Below are 19,557 nucleotides of genomic sequence, written 5' to 3' on the forward strand. Positions count from 1 at the left end.
CTTTAAGCAGGGCAGTCCTCTGAGGATTCAGAGGTCGCTGGTCCTGGGGAAAGCGTAGCTGGAACAGGTTTCTTTGGAAGGCAGGAGACAGGCCGGTAGGACTGGGGCCAAAGCAGTTGGTGTCTTCTTTCTTCTTCTGCAGGGGTTTTCAGCTCAGCAGTCCTCTTCTTCTTGTAAGTTGCAGGAATCTAAATTCTTAGGTTCAGGGGAGCCCTTAAATACTAAATTTAAGGGCGTGTTTAGGTCGGGGTGGTTAGTAGCCAGTGGCTACTAGCCCTGAGAGTGGGTACACCCTCTTTGTGCCTCCTCCCAAGGGGAGGGGGTCACATTCCTATCCCTATTGGGGGAATCCTCCATCTGCAAGATGGAGGATTTCTAAAAGTTAGTCACCTCAGCTCAGGACACCTTAGGGGCTATCCTGACTGGCCAGTGACGACTCCTTGTTATTCTCATTATCTCTCCTGGACTTGCCGCCAAAAGTGGGGGCTGTGTCGAGGGGGCGGGCATCTCCACTAGCTGGAGTGCCCTGGGGCATTGTAACACAAAGCTTGAGCCTTTGAAACTCACTGCTAGGTGTTACAGTTCCTGCAGGGGGGAGGTGTGAAGCACCTCCACCCAGAGCAGGCTTTGTTTCTGTCCTCAGAGAGCACAAAGGCTCTCACCGCATGGGGTCAGAAACTCGTCTCTCAGCAGCAGGCTGGCACAGACCAGTCAGTCCTGCACTGAACAATTGGGTAAAATACAGGGGACATCTCTAAGATGCCCTCTGTGTGCATTTTTTAATAAATCCAACACTGGCATCAGTGGGGGTTTATTATTCTGAGAAGTTTGATACTAAACTTCCCAGTATTCAGTGTAGCCATTATGGAGCTGTGGAGTTCGTTTTTGACAGACACCCAGACCATATACTCTTATGGCTACCCTGCACTTACAATGTCTAAGGTTTTGCTTAGATACTGTAGGGGCATAGTGCTCATGCACCTATGCCCTCACCTGTGGTATAGTGCACCCTGCCTTAGGGCTGTGAGGCCTGCTAGAGGGGTGACTTACCTATGCCACAGGCAGTGTGAAGTTGGCATGGCACCCTGAGGGGAGTGCCATGTCGACTTAGTCATTTTCTCTCCACCAGCACACACAAGCTGGCAAGCAGTGTGTCTGTGCTGAGTGAGGGGTCCCTAGGGTGGCATAAGACATGCTGCAGCCCTTAGAGACCTTCCCTGGCATCAGGGCCCTTGGTACCAGGGGTATCAGTTACCAGGGACTTACCATCGTGCCAGGGTTGTGCCAATTGTGGAGACAATGGTACATTTTAGGTGAAAGAACACTGGTGCTGGGACCTGGTTAGCAGGGTCCCAGCACACTTCTCAGTCAAGTCAGCATCAGTATCAGGCAAAAAGTGTTTGTGTGTGTGGGGGGGGGGGGTGTAACTGCAACAGGGAGCCATTTCTTTACACTCATCTTCCTCACAAGTGTCATCCCATCTTAAATGCAAGAATAACAAGATGGATAGTCAAATGTCAGATGCATCCAAACTTGCTACCACAATGTTAAGAGTGCCACAATGACCCCAACCAAACCCCATCCTCCCCCAGATCACATTGCCAGTAAAAAAAGGGGCAGTCATGGTTTTCTTAGATTCTTAGGGAACACTCCACTAGCTTACATCTGCAAAGCAGCCATCTGGTCAACATCCATACATGTTTACTGAGCCCTACTAGGTGGACATTTTATACTGCCAACAGGCCGTGGTTGGCCTGACAGTTTTAAGACATCTGTATTATCAGCTGACTAGCCACCGCTTATGGAGGACACTTCTTTACAATCTATGCAAAGTGTTTTTATTTACAACCACACATGATATGAATGGAAAATATTACTTCTCTTTCTGGGGATCTTCATTGATACCTGTAAGCTTTGAGTATTCTCGCCGACTTATTTCAGTCCCACCCACGCATCTTATTTTGGAAAGGCCAGGAGACATATGTGACCCAGATGTTAAATTTTGCAGCCTATAAACAAGCTGTATTGTCAATCTTAATTAAATACTTAAACATATCAAAATAAATAAGGATCAAACCTTTATATGTCACTTAAGTAAAGAGAAAAGTGACATTTTAAAAACGGCCTTCACAAAACGTTTTCCACTTGTTTTTTAAAACTAGTAGAATTTATGGCAATGTAGCTGTACAGGCTGGGGCATTTAAAACAATGAGATTGGTACAATGTGCCTTTCAGGGCCTCCTGACCTCCCGTTTTCCATCATGTCCTGCAGGTGGCAATTTATACAGTTCTTTTTCTTGGCTCCTGCGGACAGGGTCCTGGAGCAGAGCTCTGCCTTTTTAAGGTTTTTTTTCTCTCAAAAAGTTTCATCTTAGGCTTTTCACAGCTGCTTCACTGAACATCCTTTAACGTTCAGAGTATTTTTAGATATTTTCTTGACAGGAAATGTATCTATTTTTTCGAAGAATGCGTTCTCTTTATGCCAACTGCTCAGAATATGGCAGAAAAATGGCAAAAACAGGCCTGCACAGGATCAGTCTCTTATGTTTGCAGACTGATGACCCCGGGATGTTGCCACTGCAAGACCCTCTCCAGGTGCACTTTGAGGGTGCGAGAGAGAAGATTTACCTACAAGGACAAGTGGAACATGACAGAAGACCGAATTCCCTGGCCAGAGAGACTTCAGAAGGGCGAGGAGAGGCTGTTCCCTCTACCAGTGCCCTTATGTCAAGCTCTCAGTACTCCCACAGAAGGAGATCCAAAAGGAGAAGATCTGCGCAGAACAGTGTTCCTGTACGAAGTTGAAGAATTTAAAGTCGAGAAGAGGTACATCGTCTACTTGTTCGCCATCAAGGGCTGGTCTGATGCCGAGAACATTTCCAACGTTGAGAAGGAGAGCACCGGTGATGTTGAGATACCAACTAGCGTCAAGAGCTTCAATGTCGAGACACAACTCGAGGTCAAGAGATCATATGACCTCCCTGACCAAGACAGTTGAGTGGCTTTCGTGTATGAAGTAAGGCAAAGTGGATTTGACCCTTGAAAGTACTGTTCAGCAGTCCCTGCACTTGGGCCCAACAGTTCAGTGCTTAGGATGTTGATGGAGAGTCTCCCGAGAGAGAACAAGAATTACAGGTGAGAAACCATTCCTTATTCACCATTGGATCTTTTATAGATATTTACTTGCTTGAATCCTTCCCCGTCGGCTCAGCTTGACGACGGATAACAATTCAAGCATGTGAATTTATAAAATGCACTCATGTTGGAGAACTGAAATTACAGATAAGTACCCAATTTCTTCTCCAACAATGGATCTTTTATATTTTCACCTGCTTGGATCATTATCCTGGGATGATGGGGAATGATTGAGGCGTGTGAACATATAAAAGATACAAATGTTGGAAAACCAGTGGTACGGGTAAGTAACTAATTTCTTACCATGTAATTATTTGTTTGTATTGTAGTGGTGCTGTTGATTTATATGCGCCCACCCTCCTCCTGGAAGCTTAAGATGACTGCAGATCTTTTTTCATCACTAAGATGACATTGCACAATACACATCGTGCACTGTGCTAGGCTCATTTGACACTCCACACACAGTCTCACCCACTGTGAAAAAACGTGGGTTTTGCCCATTGACTTTATGGACAACACCTGCTCAGTATGTGAATATACAGCACTACAGACTACGAAAAGATGCTTACAGGTTAACACTTAATTTAAAAAGCATGTGAATGCTTAGGCCAATAGCTATGGTAAGAGATGATGTTCTTTAACTAGTGGCAAACTCTGAAACTAAGAAACAAACTAAATTAGCTTTTTTGTAGTTAAAGTAAGTGTTTTCAGAGAACCAGAGTAAATGAGTCTGATAACAAGATCTCCGAGTACACTGCCGCAGCCTGGGCCACATCTTATTACTGAGTTGTAAATTATGTTTCATATGCAGCCAAAACATTACATGAAAAGATAATCAGAACGTTCTCCTTGAATGTATGTCCAAAGAGATAGTTGCTGTAGTGATAATCAGCTTTAAAAATAACAATGATGCTCTTATGTTCTTTTGTTTTCTTTCTCCAGGCGAATTGATATATCTCTGGCGGATCTTCAGAACAAGCGTTCTAACAGGACGGCCTCTGAGCAGGTGTGTTAATCCTACAGGCCAATTTAACTCTGGCTTTCTCATCTAGTTTTATCACTAATAATGAAAGAGATCTTTGTAAGAAGGAGTGTTGGCTTTGTACATTCCTCTTCATTTTGCTGGTGGTCCCACCTCAAGATGTGAAGGGCGTACTGATGAAATCTCGCCTTCAATCCATATGCACAGCTTTCTACTTGCTGTTTATTTGTTTCTTTTTGGGTTTATGTTGCTATTCGGAACTTCCATGGTGTGAGATTTCTCTCTTTGCCTCTTTGAATTTACTAGTATGTGTTTATCTTTATTTTTTATTTTTTAGAAAGCAGATTTTTTTTGTTTTTGCTTTTCTTACTTTTTGTTTTTTCAGCTGTTTAGGCTGGTCTAGGCACCAAACTCTTAAATTCTATAATCTGCAAACTTTGTGATGGTCTGATTTTTTTCAATTGGTTCTTTCCCAACTGGCTGGAATGGCTTGTTTCTCACAGTGCCTTGTTATATTTTTGTGGCATACTCTCCCACCATCAGTATGCAACCAGCCATTTTGACACAATTTCTCTTTTTTCCATCTCTTACGGAGATCTTCAGACCTTCCATTGCACACATTACCACAGTGTGTCTCACAAATCTGGCTCCCTTCACACAGTCCCCTGGCGAGAAGCCGATATCACAGGGTGTGCACATAGGTAGCTGAAAAACCCTTGCAGAGAGCAGGTTTCCACCTAATTGTTTGGAGGCTCTGTGCAGTGGCTGCCTTTCATGAGGTGTTAAACTTTCCCAGGACATTGGTGGCAGGCTCTGAAGTTGTGTGTTTTTGGAGGGAAAGCCAGTGATTTAGAAGTGCCTAAGGCTGTACTTGGCACTAAGCCCTGCCGCATCCATGGCACCACACGCCTTCCTCAGATGGTGAAAGTTTTTCCCAAGTTGCATATCTGAGCCTTGGCTTCTCTTTCTGGGGATCCTTATCAAAAGTACTAAACACTGACTAGTCTCGTCCATATCCGGAGATCAGAGAGCATGTTAAAAACGTGTGTTTGGCTGTAGATACACATGCTGTGCATACTCTTGCCATCTAGTTTTAAACCCGAATGTGTGCATGGTGTTTTCCTTAGAAAAAGTATTTTTTCGAGTCAGAGGGCACTGTGACTCTTCTTCTTAGTGATAATGAGCTTGGCCATCAACTGCATTGTTAGATTGTTTTTTTCCCCCACTGTCTGGTTTGGACTTGCACTCTGGGTCGACACCGTTGCAGTACTCTTTTCGGTTCACACTGTTTCCTTTCCTCGTTTGGTATTGTACTTCTGTCGTATCTCCATTACTCTCCGTCTTAGGTCATTGCTTAATTACTTTGCGTGGGTCTGGTCGACTGCGGCTGCTCCTGGGTCTTGCCTTCGGGGCCAACTCCTGGCTCTGTCACATCCCTCCCCCCATGCCTCACTGGTGATGCAACGGATGCCATTTTGATTTTGTTCTTGCTGCCATGCGAAGCATCCTCGGACCGATCTCCATCAGCACTGCAATCTGTGCTGGTCACCCGAATACAGAAGGCCGCCGCCCTTCCGTTTCAAGAAGACTATTTTTGACCATTAGTTACATCGACTCAAGATGTCGCATAGGAGCGCAGCGACATCCCAAACCTCTTTGGTCTCGAGGACATTGGGGGGAACATCATCCACCTGTTGGTGGCAGATGAAGGGGCATTCTTCCCTGAAAGGAGCTCTGGGTCTCTCATCTGGATATCGAGGAGCTTCCGCCAGAGAAGCAGTTTGAGTATGGCCCCTCTCCTCTTCGACACTGCTCTCAACCCAACCAGCCCTGTGCCAAATGGCACTCAGCCACTCTCGAACACTAGAGACAGACTTTCAGGCCACCACTGCCTTTGGGGTGTGGTTGGCACCACGCCACCACTTTAGACGCTCTGCCTTGTCACTGAAGAAGCCTTCTAGCCCGATCGCTACAGCACTGGCTACTCTGACACCGGCACTGAGCCCACCTTTGACACCAACCACTTCTGCCTCCTCACCGACAAGAACCTTGGCACCAAAATCACCATTGGAACTGAAGTCCTCAGCATCGACCAGCAAGTCAGGCACAGTTGAGCCGATTCGCTGTAAGAGGAGATTGAGGTCATCCACCCCATACGGGACCTATCCTTGCCTGCCCTCTGTGCCAGGTTTTTTCACTATCGAAACAACTGCCCTTTGAGAAGGCCTTGGACATTCCCATTTCACAAAAGCAGTGCAAGGAGCTTGGTAAGTCAGTGGCACAGAAGTGTACTCACTTTACTTCCTAACACCCACAAAGGACCGGTTTCTCAGTCTCATTCTGGACCTCAGGACCCTAAGTAAATACATCCTCTCAGAGAACGTCCATATGGCCACTCTCCAAGGTGTCATCCCGCTTCTCTAGTAAGTTGACTTAATGGCCACTTTCGACCCGAAGGACGCCTATTTCCACAAACAGATAATTCTGGCCCATCGCCAATATCAGTGTCAGCTGAAAAATATACCACTTCAGAGTGCTCCACTTTGGAGTTACTACTGCATCTTGGGTGTTTGGAAGCTTCGACAGGTGTTTCTTGCCCTCAAGTCTGGTGGCTCTGGCATGGGCTCGCCAGCTATGAGCCCCTACCCTACTCATACTTTCTCCTGGTTCCACACAAAAGGCTCCCAAACAAGCTGGACCGTGGAGAAATCTGGCCCACAGGTCTCTCAACCGTTAGATCTGGTTTTTAAGTTCATGGAGTTTTGGTACCTTAATCTTATACCTAAATGGATGAGCATTCTCAGGGAACTGCTCAGACCGTCCCCTTGGACCTGCTATGCGGCAAAGCGGAAAAGATTTGTGTTCTAGTTTCACTCAAAAAATAATTGATCCCTTTGAAGCCACAATACAGGACATAGTCTGCTACTTACTTCATTTGCAAGTTCCAGGTCTAGCCTTCACCTCTATCCGACTATACCTGGCCCTCGTAGCTGCCTTTCTTCAGAATAGACATATCTCTCTCTTGCTCTTTCTCTCTCTTCATAATACCAGTTGTTAAAGCTTTCATGGAGGGTCTCAAGAGGGTCATTCCTCCTCGGGTCCACCTTCACCCTCATGGAATCTGAACTTTGTATTTACACGGTTCATGCGCCCTCTATTTGATCCCCTGCATTCCTGCCCCCTTCAGTTCCTCTCTTGGACTGCAGCATTTCTGGTTGCTGTTACCTCACTCAGACCTGTCAGTGAGCTTCATGCATGAACTCTTGATGAACATTTCTTCCAAGTCCATGTAGCTAGGGTTGTCCTCTGCACCAACCCCAAATTTCTCCCTGAGGTAGTCTCTCACTTTCACCTTAATCATTCCATTGCCCTTCCTGTCTTTTTCCCACAATCTGATTCAGTTGAGGAACCGGCTCTCCACATTTTGGATCTAACAAAGAGCCCTTAAGTATTATGTTGACAGAAACAAACCATTTATGAAGACACAACAACTTTTTGTTGCTTTTTCAAAACTCCTGAAACTGAATGCTCTATCCAAGTCAGGTATTGCTACATGAATTGTTTCATGTATTCAGACATGCTGTGCTAAAGCTAAAATAATTGTGCCCACTCTTCCTAGTTATATTACAAACCAACATTGATCCATCCGGAACAATTACCGTCATCACTGTCTAATCCATTAATAACAAATTACATAGCCTGCAGCATAGATACAAAAATCATTAAGAATCCATCCTTTTACATATATAAAACTACTTTAATGATTTACTAAATATTTATAAAACCCCCTACCATATCAACCCAAATGGACAGAAAAAGTGCAAGAAATCAAGTGCTCGTGATTAGAAACTCAAAAACCGACAATACATCCCCCACATATTCATTAACATATTACATTTTTTTAAAAAACCTATTGGTTCACCATTATTCTAATTGAATCAACACTTATTTATTTCTGGGTTCAATTCCCCCATTTTGTCCTACACTCAATTCCATAAAAACAGTCCAGGCTACAACATTATCGTCGATGTTTCGACCCTATAGTAACTCTAGGGCTAATTCCAGGCTCCAAAACGGGTCTCCCTCAGGACTTATAGGTAGGGAACATCTAAACAAATATAAAGAAGTCCAACCTTAATATTGTATTCTTATACGTTTAGTTCTATGCTGCAATCGGATCCACATCATTACTCACCTAAAATCCACTCAACCTTCAACCCCACATCTTCTACATTTTATCTCCTAATTTACTCAGATCTAAAAAGATAAACTTGCCCAATTAAATACTCCTCAATCAATCTACTACTTCCCAAAGAAACCCACTAAAAAACTGTTACCCCACAATCCATGAAAATCCTTATCATCCTCTTATTTAGCCAGGTAACGCAATATATCCTTTCCCACAGTTATTATTTCCTCTATTCGGGTCCCCTTAAGTAAATATATAAATATTATTTTCCTTGATATCGTAACTCCAATATATCAACAGATAACCTCACCAATTTTTCAAACATCTTTAAAAATAATAAAAAAAAAAAAAATCGGTTATGCGGACCGTCTCAGAAATGATCCACAATTTCCAATTATGCCATGTTTAAACACTGAATAGCCTCCTAACTCTCTTAATCTATCACATTATCAAAAATACAATAAGTATTTTTAAAAACGAACCACTGGCAGAAAGTCCACTGACTCACCCTTATTAAAGGATCCAAGCAGTCAAACTAACCCCCGCAGTACCTTCAAACTTGTAATGTTTGTCTCCTTCATGCAGCCGCGGCCCCCGTCTCTGTAGCTCTAAAAGCAGCAAATAAAACCCATCTTTAAGTCACCTGCGTCGGCGTCCACGTATAAGACGCTGGAAACTATGCTAGGAATGCCAACATCTAAACGTCCATTCAACACTCCTGCACGGGCGGACATATTTACAGTGAAGCTCTTACCTAGCTGTTTGAAAACTCATTTAAATGCATTTTATCACATCTTATGAATACACGCCTGCCATCCAACAGTTACCGACGTTTTGTTTCAAAAGTAACCTAGTATGAATCCTCATATTTTATTTCTGGGACACATAACAAAATCATGAAATCTAAACATATCATAATGCCATTAGACAGTAAGATTCCATACAAATACTAGTGTCATGTTATTACTTAAAAAGGCATATCTATCTCAATTGCTCACACAATGACCATTCCTATAAGTATTTACTTAACCTCTTTATTACTGCATAGGTTATTATAACCTCATAAATATCATACCCATCATACATCACTCTGTTATTACATAGTGTAGGAAGTTGGCTCTGTATGTGCTATTTCAAAGTAAGGAATAGCATGCACAGAGTCCAAGGGTTCCCCTTAGAGGTAAGATAGTGGCAAAAAGAGATAATACTAATGCTCTATTTTGTGGTAGTGTGGTCGAGCAGTAGGCTTATCCAAGGAGTAGTGTTAAGCATTTGTTGTACATACACATAGACAATAAATGAGGTACACACACTCAGAGACAAATCCAGCCAATAGGTTTTTGTATAGAAAAATATCTTTTCTTAGTTTATTTTAAGAACCACAGGTTCAAATTCTACATGTAATATCTCATTCGAAAGGTATTGCAGGTAAGTACTTTAGGAACTTCAAATCATAAAAATTGCATGTATACTTTACAAGTTATTGACAAATAGCTGTTTTAAAAGTGGACACTTAGTGCAATTTTCACAGTTCCTGGGGGAGGTAAGTTTTTGTTAGTTTTACCAGGTAAGTAAGACACTTACAGGGTTCAGTTCTTGGTCCGAGGTAGCCCACCGTTGGGGGTTCAGAGCAACCCCAAAGTCACCACACCAGCAGCTCAGAGCCGGTCAGGTGCAGAGTTCAAAGTGGTGCCCAAAACACATAGGCTAGAATGGAGAGAAGGGGGTGCCCCGGTTCCGGTCTGCTTGCAGGTAAGTACCCGCGTCTTCGGAGGGCAGACCAGGGGGGTTTTGTAGGGCACCGGGGGGGACACAAGTCCACACAAAAATGTCACCCTCAGCAGCGCGGGGGCGGCCGGGTGCAGTGTAGGAACAGGCGTCGGGTTCGCAATGTTAGTCTATGAGAGATCTCGGGATCTCTTCAGCGCTGCAGGCAGGCAAGGGGGGGATTCCTCGGGGAAACCTCCACTTGGGCAAGGGAGAGGGACTCCTGGGGGTCACTTCTCCAGTGAAAGTCCGGTCCTTCAGGTCCTGGGGGCTGCGGGTGCAGGGTCTCTCCCAGGCGTCGGGACTTTAGGTTCAAAGGGTCGCGGTCAGGGGAAGCCTCGGGATTCCCTCTGCAGGCGGCGCTGTGGGGGCTCAGGGGGGACAGGTTTTGGTACTCACAGTATCAGAGTAGTCCTGGGGTCCCTCCTGAGGTGTTGGATCGCCACCAGCCGAGTCGGGGTCGCCGGGTGCAGTGTTGCAAGTCTCACGCCTCTTGCGGGGAGCTTGCAGGGTTCTTTAAAGCTGCTGGACACAAAGTTGCAGCTTTTCTTGGAGCAGGTCCGCTGTCCTCGGGAGTTTCTTGTCTTTTCGAAGCAGGGGCAGTCCTCAGAGGATGTCGAGGTCGCTGGTCCCTTTGGAAGGCGTCGCTGGAGCAGGATCTTTGGAAGGCAGGAGACAGGCCGGTGAGTTTCTGGAGCCAAGGCAGTTGTCGTCTTCTGGTCTTCCGCTGCAGGGGTTTTCAGCTGGGCAGTCCTTCTTCTTGTAGTTGCAGGAATCTAATTTTCTAGGGTTCAGGGTAGCCCTTAAATACTAAATTTAAGGGCGTGTTTAGGTCTGGGGGGTTAGTAGCCAATGGCTACTAGCCCTGAGGGTGGGTACACCCTCTTTGTGCCTCCTCCCAAGGGGAGGGGGTCACAATCCTAACCCTATTGGGGGAATCCTCCATCTGCAAGATGGAGGATTTCTAAAAGTTAGAGTCACTTCAGCTCAGGACACCTTAGGGGCTGTCCTGACTGGTCAGTGACTCCTCCTTGTTTTTCTCATTATCTTCTCCGGCCTTGCCGCCAAAAGTGGGGCCTGGCCGGAGGGGGCGGGCAACTCCACTAGCTGGAGTGTCCTGCTGGGTTGGCACAAAGGAGGTGAGCCTTTGAGGCTCACCGCCAGGTGTGACAATTCCTGCCTGGGGGAGGTGTTAGCATCTCCACCCAGTGCAGGCTTTGTTACTGGCCTCAGAGTGACAAAGGCACTCTCCCCATGGGGCCAGCAACATGTCTCGGTTTGTGGCAGGCTGCTAAAACTAGTCAGCCTACACAGATAGTCGGTTAAGTTTCAGGGGGCACCTCTAAGGTGCCCTCTGTGGTGTATTTTACAATAAAATGTACACTGGCATCAGTGTGCATTTATTGTGCTGAGAAGTTTGATACCAAACTTCCCAGTTTTCAGTGTAGCCATTATGGTGCTGTGGAGTTCGTGTTTGACAGACTCCCAGACCATATACTCTTATGGCTACCCTGCACTTACACTGTCTAAGGTTTTGTTTAGACACTGTAGGGGTACCATGCTCATGCACTGGTACCCTCACCTATGGTATAGTGCACCCTGCCTTAGGGCTGTAAGGCCTGCTAGAGGGGTGGCTTACCTATACTGCATAGGCAGTGAGAGGCTGGCATGGCACCCTGAGGGGAGTGCCATGTCGACTTACTCGTTTTGTCCTCACTAGCACACACAAGCTGGCAAGCAGTGTGTCTGTGCTGAGTGAGAGGTCTCCAGGGTGGCATAAGACATGCTGCAGCCCTTAGAGACCTTCCTTGGCATCAGGGCCCTTGGTACTAGAAGTAACAGTTACAAGGGACTTATCTGGATGCCAGGGTCTGCCAATTGTGGATACAAAAGTACAGGTTAGGGAAAGAACACTGGTGCTGGGGCCTGGTTAGCAGGCCTCAGCACACTTTCAATTGTAAACATAGCATCAGCAAAGGCAAAAAGTCAGGGGGCAACCATGCCAAGGAGGCATTTCCTTACACATAGGTTATTCTAACCTCAAAAATATCATACCCCTCATATATCTCTCCACCTAGGTACTAGTGTCACAAATACCACAGTCCACCATCTTTAAAGTTGATACCACTGAAATTCACCATCTAGCTTTCTCAAGTACCTATAACTTGTGCCGTAAACATTTTAAGTTTTGCTGAGGATCCTCTACAAATGTTAGATAAACTTTTTTTTAAATAAAGTATTTTGGATAATCTGTCCAGGCCTTTGGGGGGAGGTGGGGCAGTGAATCCCTACACCACACCTAGTATGTTTTTCCAGCTTTTTTTTGTGGGTAGGGGACTGACTTCCCAGTCCCTAAAATGGCTAGTGCTACATCTTTGTAGATGTGAGAGCCAGTTAGATCCTTTATTTTCATGTCGGAGCCGCTGATCCTCTGCTGCTTGAAATATACAAAAATTGTTAGCCTTCATTTCTCAAAACACCAAATCACAAGAGAGCTTGTATTCTGGACCATGCTCTATGTTTGTCAGATTTGATATACCATTTAGCCGTTTTCTTCTGTATTTTCCTATGCATAAATAAATGGACAAACATGTTTTGCTACACCCTCTCCTATGTTTCACTGCTCCTGCTTGACCAATCAACCCAAAACTTTCCAGGAAGGAGTTGAGGTTGATGAGATTTTGTTTTTTTTTTTACAAGTTTTGTCAAGATCCTTCCAATGGTGCCAGTTATTACAGATTTAAAAAATAAAAATAAATTCACCATAAGAAATATTTCACAAATCTTTTTTACAATCAAATGAAATGTGGAACACTGTAAGCCAGTGGGTTGCAATGCAAAGCACAGAAGAGAAAAACCAACAACTGACTTGAAGGGCCTCAAAGTACACCCTGTATCCCATAATGGTGCCCCTCTGGTGGTAGGTCAGTTCACATTTTGACGCCTGGGGCTAGGATCCTGGGGCATTAAGCTCTGTCTTTTTGACATGAAAAACCTTTGGAAATCTTCCCAAAATCTTTGCTGCTTAGATTTATTCCATATATTTTAAGGCATAGAGTACTGGCTTTGTTTGCCTTCCAGAAAACCATTGTCCAGAATCCTGCATCCACTATCAAAAGTTCCTTAGAAAAACATTTAAGGACAGGGAAAAGACCAGGCTGCATGGGTTCTAAGAAATAAGATGAGAAGCAGACGCTGGTTTGTCAAGAGACTTGGGCAAGGTCACCATTCCACCAGAGGACCCTATGTCCGCTTTATGCACTTACCCCAGAGGTAGATCCAAGGAGAAAAGATAACATAGGAAGAGGAGACACTCATAACTGACGTCAAGGCAGCATGCCGAGAACTGGTTGATTACTGTCTTGTTCGCTGTCAACAGGTGTGCCTTAAAAGAAGTCTAGACACTCGACGTTGAAACACGCATGACTTGCGCCATCAAATCTTCTGCATGTTGAAGACTCATTTGATGCCAAATACCATCGAATTAGGCATCAAACTGTCTATACACCATCGAGGCCTTGATCGTGGTCGAGAACCAGAACTACTTCGGCTCCAGCTAGATTTTCACCCTTATGGCTTCAAACACTCCACAAAAGAGTGCCTGTCTTATCGGACGTGTGGAGTACTCCAGGTCTTAATTACCTTCTCAGGTCACCTTTGAAATGCAGCGGTCAAGCACTCTGTTGCCAGGAGGTTCAACATCTCCCTGTTTCTCACCAGGCAAAGCACCAGATACGGTACCTCAAACCCCTCCTTAACCTAGAACACCACAACTTCACTCTACTCCCACAAGACGTCCGAATAATACACCTTTACCGACTCCGCCACCTAGATCTCCATAAAGATCTAGGAGCCCAAGGAGACGCCATTACTCAAGTACCATATGAAGAAGGTAGAGGAAGGTCATTCTCTCATACACGATCTAAAAGTTGAAGTCGGAGATCATATTTTTGCCATGGAAGGTGATCTCCATCCTGCTCATCCCCAACTTGCTCCCCTGTCAGAGACTATTAATCCACTCTGACAGACACACCTCCAGCAAGGGTCTCGCTGGTGATAACTTCTCAAATTTTTATGACGTGTTGGTAAGAAGGTCAGCAAAATTGAACATCAGAATGCCCACTCGTACTACTCCAACCTCTGGTATTTTTTTAGACTTTACATCAGAGAACATCGTCAAAACCTCGCTTTCCTCTGTTTCCTGGTTTACTGGTCTCTGCAATCCAGTTTTTCATTCCTGCATCAATAAAGTAGGCACTATGTAGACTTGTAAAGAAATAGAAACCACCTGATGAGGGCCATTTGTTCTGTAGAGCAGAACCTCCTGTGGACTCAGTGAGAAAATCTCATGCAGTTGCTCTCATCTTTCTGTTTTAAGATGATGAAGAAAGTAAATGGATGGACCCTGCTGTCAGGAAAATATGTGGAACATCAGCACCCACACTAAAGGCCACCAGTGCTACTGCTCTTTTCTGAAGATACTTTAAAATTCTCTCCAGAGGTTTACTGATCAGCTCCTTTAGGAAGTCAAACAAGACCTTCAACAGGTCCTTAATGAGGGCTGTAAAGAAATGGCTCCCTGTTGCAGTTACCCCCCACTTTTTGCCTGATACTGATGCTGACTTGACTGAGAAGTGTGCTGGGACCCTGCTAACCAGGCCCCAGCACCAGTGTTCTTTCACATAAAATGTACCATTGTTTCCACAATTGGCACAACCCTGGCACCCAGATAAGTCCCTTGTAACTGGTACCAAGGGCCCTGATGCCAGGGAAGGTCTCTAAGGGCTGCAGCATGTCTTATGCCACCCTGGGGACCCCTCACTCAGCACAGACACACTGCTTGCCAGCTTGTGTGTGCTAGTGGGGATAAAATGACTAAGTCGACATGGCACTCCCCTCAGGGTGCCATGCCAACCTCACACTGCCTGTGGCATAGGTAAGTCACCCCTCTAGTAGGCCTTACAGCCCTAAGGCAGGGTGCACTATACCACAGGTGAGGGCATAGGTGCATGAGCACTATGCCCTTACAGTGTCTAAGCAAAACCTTAGACATTGTAAGTACAGGGTAGCCATAAGAGAATATGGTCTGGGAGTCTGTCAAAAACGAACTCCATAATGGCTACACTGAATACTGGGAAGTTTGGTATCAAACTTCTCAGAATAATAAACCCACACTGATGCCAGTGTTGGATTTATTAAAAAAATGCACACAGAGGGCATCTTAGAGATACCCCCTGTATTTTACCCAATTGTTCAGTGCAGGACTGACTGGTCTGTGCCAGCCTGCTGCTGAGAGACGAGTTTCTGACCCCATGCGGTGAGAGCCTTTGTGCTCTCTGAGGACAGAAACAAAGCCTGCTCTGGGTGGAGGTGCTTCACGCCTCCCCCCTGCAGGAACTGTAACACCTAGCAGTGAGCTTCAAAGGCTCAAGCTTCGTGTTACAATGCCCCAGGGCACTCCAGCTAGTGGAGATGCCCGCCCCCCTGGACACAGCCCCCACTTTTGGCGGCAAGTCCAGGAGAGATAATGAGAAAAACAAGGAGTCGTCACTGGCCAGTCAGGACAGCCCCTAAGGTGTCGTGAGCTGAGGTGACTCTGACTTTTAGAAATCCTCCATCTTGTAGAAGGAGGATTCCTCCAATAGGAATAGGGCTGTGCCCCCCTCCCCTCAGGGAGGAGGCACAAAGAGGGTGTACCCACCCTCAAGGACAGTAGCCATTGGCTACTGCCCTCCCAGACCTAAACACACCCCTAAATTCAGTATTTAGGGGCTCCCCAGAACCTAGGAACTCAGATTCCTGCAACCTAATAAGAAGAGGACTGCTGAGCTGAAAAACCCTGCAGAGAAGACGGAGACACCAACTGCTTTGGCCCCAGCTCTACCGGCCTGTCTCCCCCCTTCGGAAGAAAACTGCTCCAGCGACGCTTTCCCCAGGACCAGCGACCTCTGAATCCTCAGAGGACTGCCCTGCTCTAAAAGGACCAAGAAACTCCCTAGAACAGCGGCCCTGTTCAACAAAGACTGCAACTTTGTTTCCAGAGGAGCAACTTTAAAGACCCCTGCAATTCCCGCCAGAAGCGTGAGACTTGCAAAACTGCACCAGGCGACCCCGACTCGACTGGTGAAGAAACAACGCAACAGGGAGGACCCCCAGGTGAAGACTGTGAGTAACCAAAGTTGTTCCCCCTGGGCCCCCACAGCGACGCCTGCAGAGGGAATCCCGAGGCTCCCCCTGACCGCGACTGTCTGATTCCCAGATCCCGACGCCTGGAAAAGACCCTGCACCCGCAGCCCGCAGGACATGAAGGATCGGAACTCCAGTGCAGGAGTGACCCCCAGGAGGCCCTCTCCCTTGCCCAGGTGGTGGCTACCCCGAGGAGCCCCCCCCCCTTACCTGCCTGCACCCCTGAAGAGACCCCTTGGTCTCCCATTGATTTACATTGGAAACCCGACGTGTGTTTGCACACTGCACCCGGCCTCCCCCGCGCTGCTGAGGGTGTACTTTCTGTGTGGACTTGTGTCCCCCCCCTGTGCCCTACAAAACCCCCCTGGTCTGCCCTCCGAAGATGCGGGTACTTACCTGCTGGCAGACTGGAACCGCGGCACCCCCTTCTCCATTGAAGCTTATGTGTTTTGGGCACCACTTTGAACTCTGCACCTGACCGGCCCTGAGCTGCTGGTGTGGTAACTTTGGGGTTGCTCTGAACCCCCAACGGTGGGCTACCTTGGACCCCAATTTGAACCCCGTAGGTGGTTTACTTACCTGCAAGAACTAACAATTACTTACCTCCCCTAGGAACTGTGAAAATTGCACTGTCTAGTTTTAAAATAGCTATATGTGTTTTATTTGAAAAGTATATATGCTATTGTGATTATTCAAAGTTCCTAAAGTACTTACCTGCAATACCTTTCATGCAAAGTATTACATGTAGAATTTGAACCTGTGGTTCTTAAAATAAACTAAGAAAAGATATTTTTCTATACAAAAACCAATTGGCCTGGAATTGTCTCTGAGTGTGTGTTCCTCATTTATTGCCTGTGTGTATGTACAACAAATGCTTAACACTACTCCTTTGATAAGCCTACTGCTCGACCACACTACCACAAAAATAGAGCATTAGTATTATCTCTTTTTGCCACTATCTTACCTCTAAGGGGAACCCTTGGACTCTGTGCATACTATTCCTTACTTTGAAATAGTGCATACAGAGCCAACTTCCTACAAGGGCTTGCTCTGTCCAATCAGATTGTAGGCGCAGCAGCTGGCATATATTAGCTGGCCGCTCATGGTTACTGCCACAGTATTTGCATGGTGAGAAGTTTGTTGCTCAGGCTAACTTGACTCAACTCAGAAGCACAACAACAAATCCTGAACCTACCATTTTCTGGAAATATTCAGGTCCTCATACAGATGATAAAATGTCACATGTGAAAACAGAGATGGGAACACTAAAGGTGTACGCTTAGTAAAAACAGGACTGTTGAAGAACATACAGACCATGTGATGGGCGATACTTCCTTTAGAGGGTTCAGACCCTCTTAACAGCAACAGAGGCGGTATTACCATTCTCCTAAGAACCCAAGAGGTGGAGGTCAGCAGCAACAAACACCTGTAGCTGCTGAAAATCCTCCTACTAAACAAAAATTCCTTTCTTCCTCTTTGTTAGTCACTCCACTGCGAGTTTGTTTGTTTGGGGGGGAGTTTGTAGGGATGGGGGGATTTAGATGTATAGGCAAGTATATAAAAGATGGCCTTATTTGATCAGTGCTCCACAAACAAATAAACGTAAATGGGAAAGTGACAGCAGCATGCGCTAACCAGTGAGAAGCAAGGAAAATTGGAGACAAATAAGTCAACCTATAGTAAGTAGTGGGCAGACTCTAAGCCCGTTTTAAGTTATGATCTCACATCAACAGCGCACACACTGTCTCAAGCGAGACCTAAAAAGAAGAATCTACAACAGTTGCTGCTGTGCCAAAATCACACTCAAGCTTCCAGACAAGGTTGATTACCATTGGTTAACTTAGCCAAGATCTATTGGCTTTGTTAATGTGTTTATGCTGTATAGTATGGCATGGCCTGTCATTGTATAGTATGGTATTGCCTGTCTGTAGGAATCTGGCATACTGCAGGGCGACCCTTTTTGGCTGACAGGAATTAAAATAACTCAAAAAGCTCCCTTTTGTTGCAGTGTGGGTAGGCTGTTTGGCTTATCAGAGGATTGTGTTAAGCAGTTATTGGGCACACAGAGCCAGTAAGCGAGACACACGTTCAATAAAGAAATCAGACACCCATTTATAAAAAGAACACAGATATATATATTAGACACCAAGATCATCTTAATCAGGTAAGTACTTTTCAAATTATCAATTTTTAAGTCACATTAAAAATACTCTTATAATGTGGGCTTCAAGTGGTAATGATATGCTATTGGGAATAAACATATATTGCATTCGGGCACTTGGCAACAACTTACAGGACCAGTCTTGGGTAGTTAATGTGAGTATGGGGAAAGGTTCGAGGCTGCGCCAAAAAGTCCTATCAGGAGGGCACTGGGGTATCCCATGCAGAGGGGCATTACAGCTTCGGGTGTCCCATTCACTTTAATGGGAAACGGTCCTCGGGAAAAGAGGCTGCAAGTAGGGACTGGGTGACCAATCAGGGTGAACCCAAGGGAGGGCTCAGGTCTTTAGGCTCTTGGACACGCAGGGACACCATCTGTCCACTCAGAATGGGGCTGTGGGGCTCGTGTGCAGTGCTGCTTTGTGGCTTCGGATCGCTCTGCTGAAGATTCTTGCGGTTCTTGGTTTCTGCAGAAATAGGCTGCAGGTGGCGACTGGGGGACCAGCCTGGCCACACCCAAGGGTGGGCTCATCTTCTAAGAGTCTCAAGACTCCATTGGCACCACTGCCTCTCTCGAAATCAGGCTGTCTGGCTCGGATGCAGTTGTGCTTTGGGGCATCGGGTTGTGGTGGTCAGAGACTCACTTTCTGGCTTGGTGACCTGGTAAAGAGGGGAAACAGGGAAGTGGGGCCACTCTCCTGACTTGCCTTGTGGATCCTGACATCCCTCAGTGGTAGGTCATCTTTATTGCTGTTGGATTCCGGATTGGACAACCAACAAGCCTTGGTTGCAGCAAGGGGTCTAGTACCCTGGGTACAGGTGCAGGGAGACTCCGGTTAGGGTCAGCGCCTCAAGACTACATTGAAGTGGCAGGGTTGTCCTCCTGGGCGCCAAACAATCTTCTCCTGGCTTATTCCCTCGGTGGGTCCGATGGCCAATGTGACAGAGTACCGGACTTTGCAAGCAGTGCCTGCAACAGGGAAGCAGCTCCTCTGCTCCAATTTAGATATTTTCCCAGTTGTTGAGGTGCTGGGCATCCTCCAAGGGTTTTAGGGAGGATGCCCAGGTCTTTGTGAAGTTGGTTCAGCAATTGTCAAAGTTCAAGCAGCCTGGTAGGGTTTTGTGCCACTCTTGGGGC

General features: G+C 46.0%; 1 protein-coding gene across 5 annotated transcripts in view; it reads left to right on the top strand.

The window, feature by feature from the left end:
* Nucleotides 1-19,557, top strand: part of BCLAF3 (BCLAF1 and THRAP3 family member 3) — a 443,788-nt gene that overhangs the window by 182,107 nt on the left and 242,124 nt on the right. For all 5 annotated transcript variants that reach the window (XM_069204687.1, XM_069204689.1, XM_069204690.1 and 2 more), the window contains exon 7: nucleotides 4,078-4,141. In XM_069204687.1, the coding sequence (XP_069060788.1) occupies nucleotides 4,078-4,141 (64 nt within the window). The remainder of the gene's footprint in view (nucleotides 1-4,077; nucleotides 4,142-19,557) is intronic.

Source organism: Pleurodeles waltl, chromosome 8, assembly GCF_031143425.1.
Source record: "Pleurodeles waltl isolate 20211129_DDA chromosome 8, aPleWal1.hap1.20221129, whole genome shotgun sequence".
Taxonomy (NCBI): Eukaryota; Metazoa; Chordata; class Amphibia; order Caudata; family Salamandridae; genus Pleurodeles; species Pleurodeles waltl.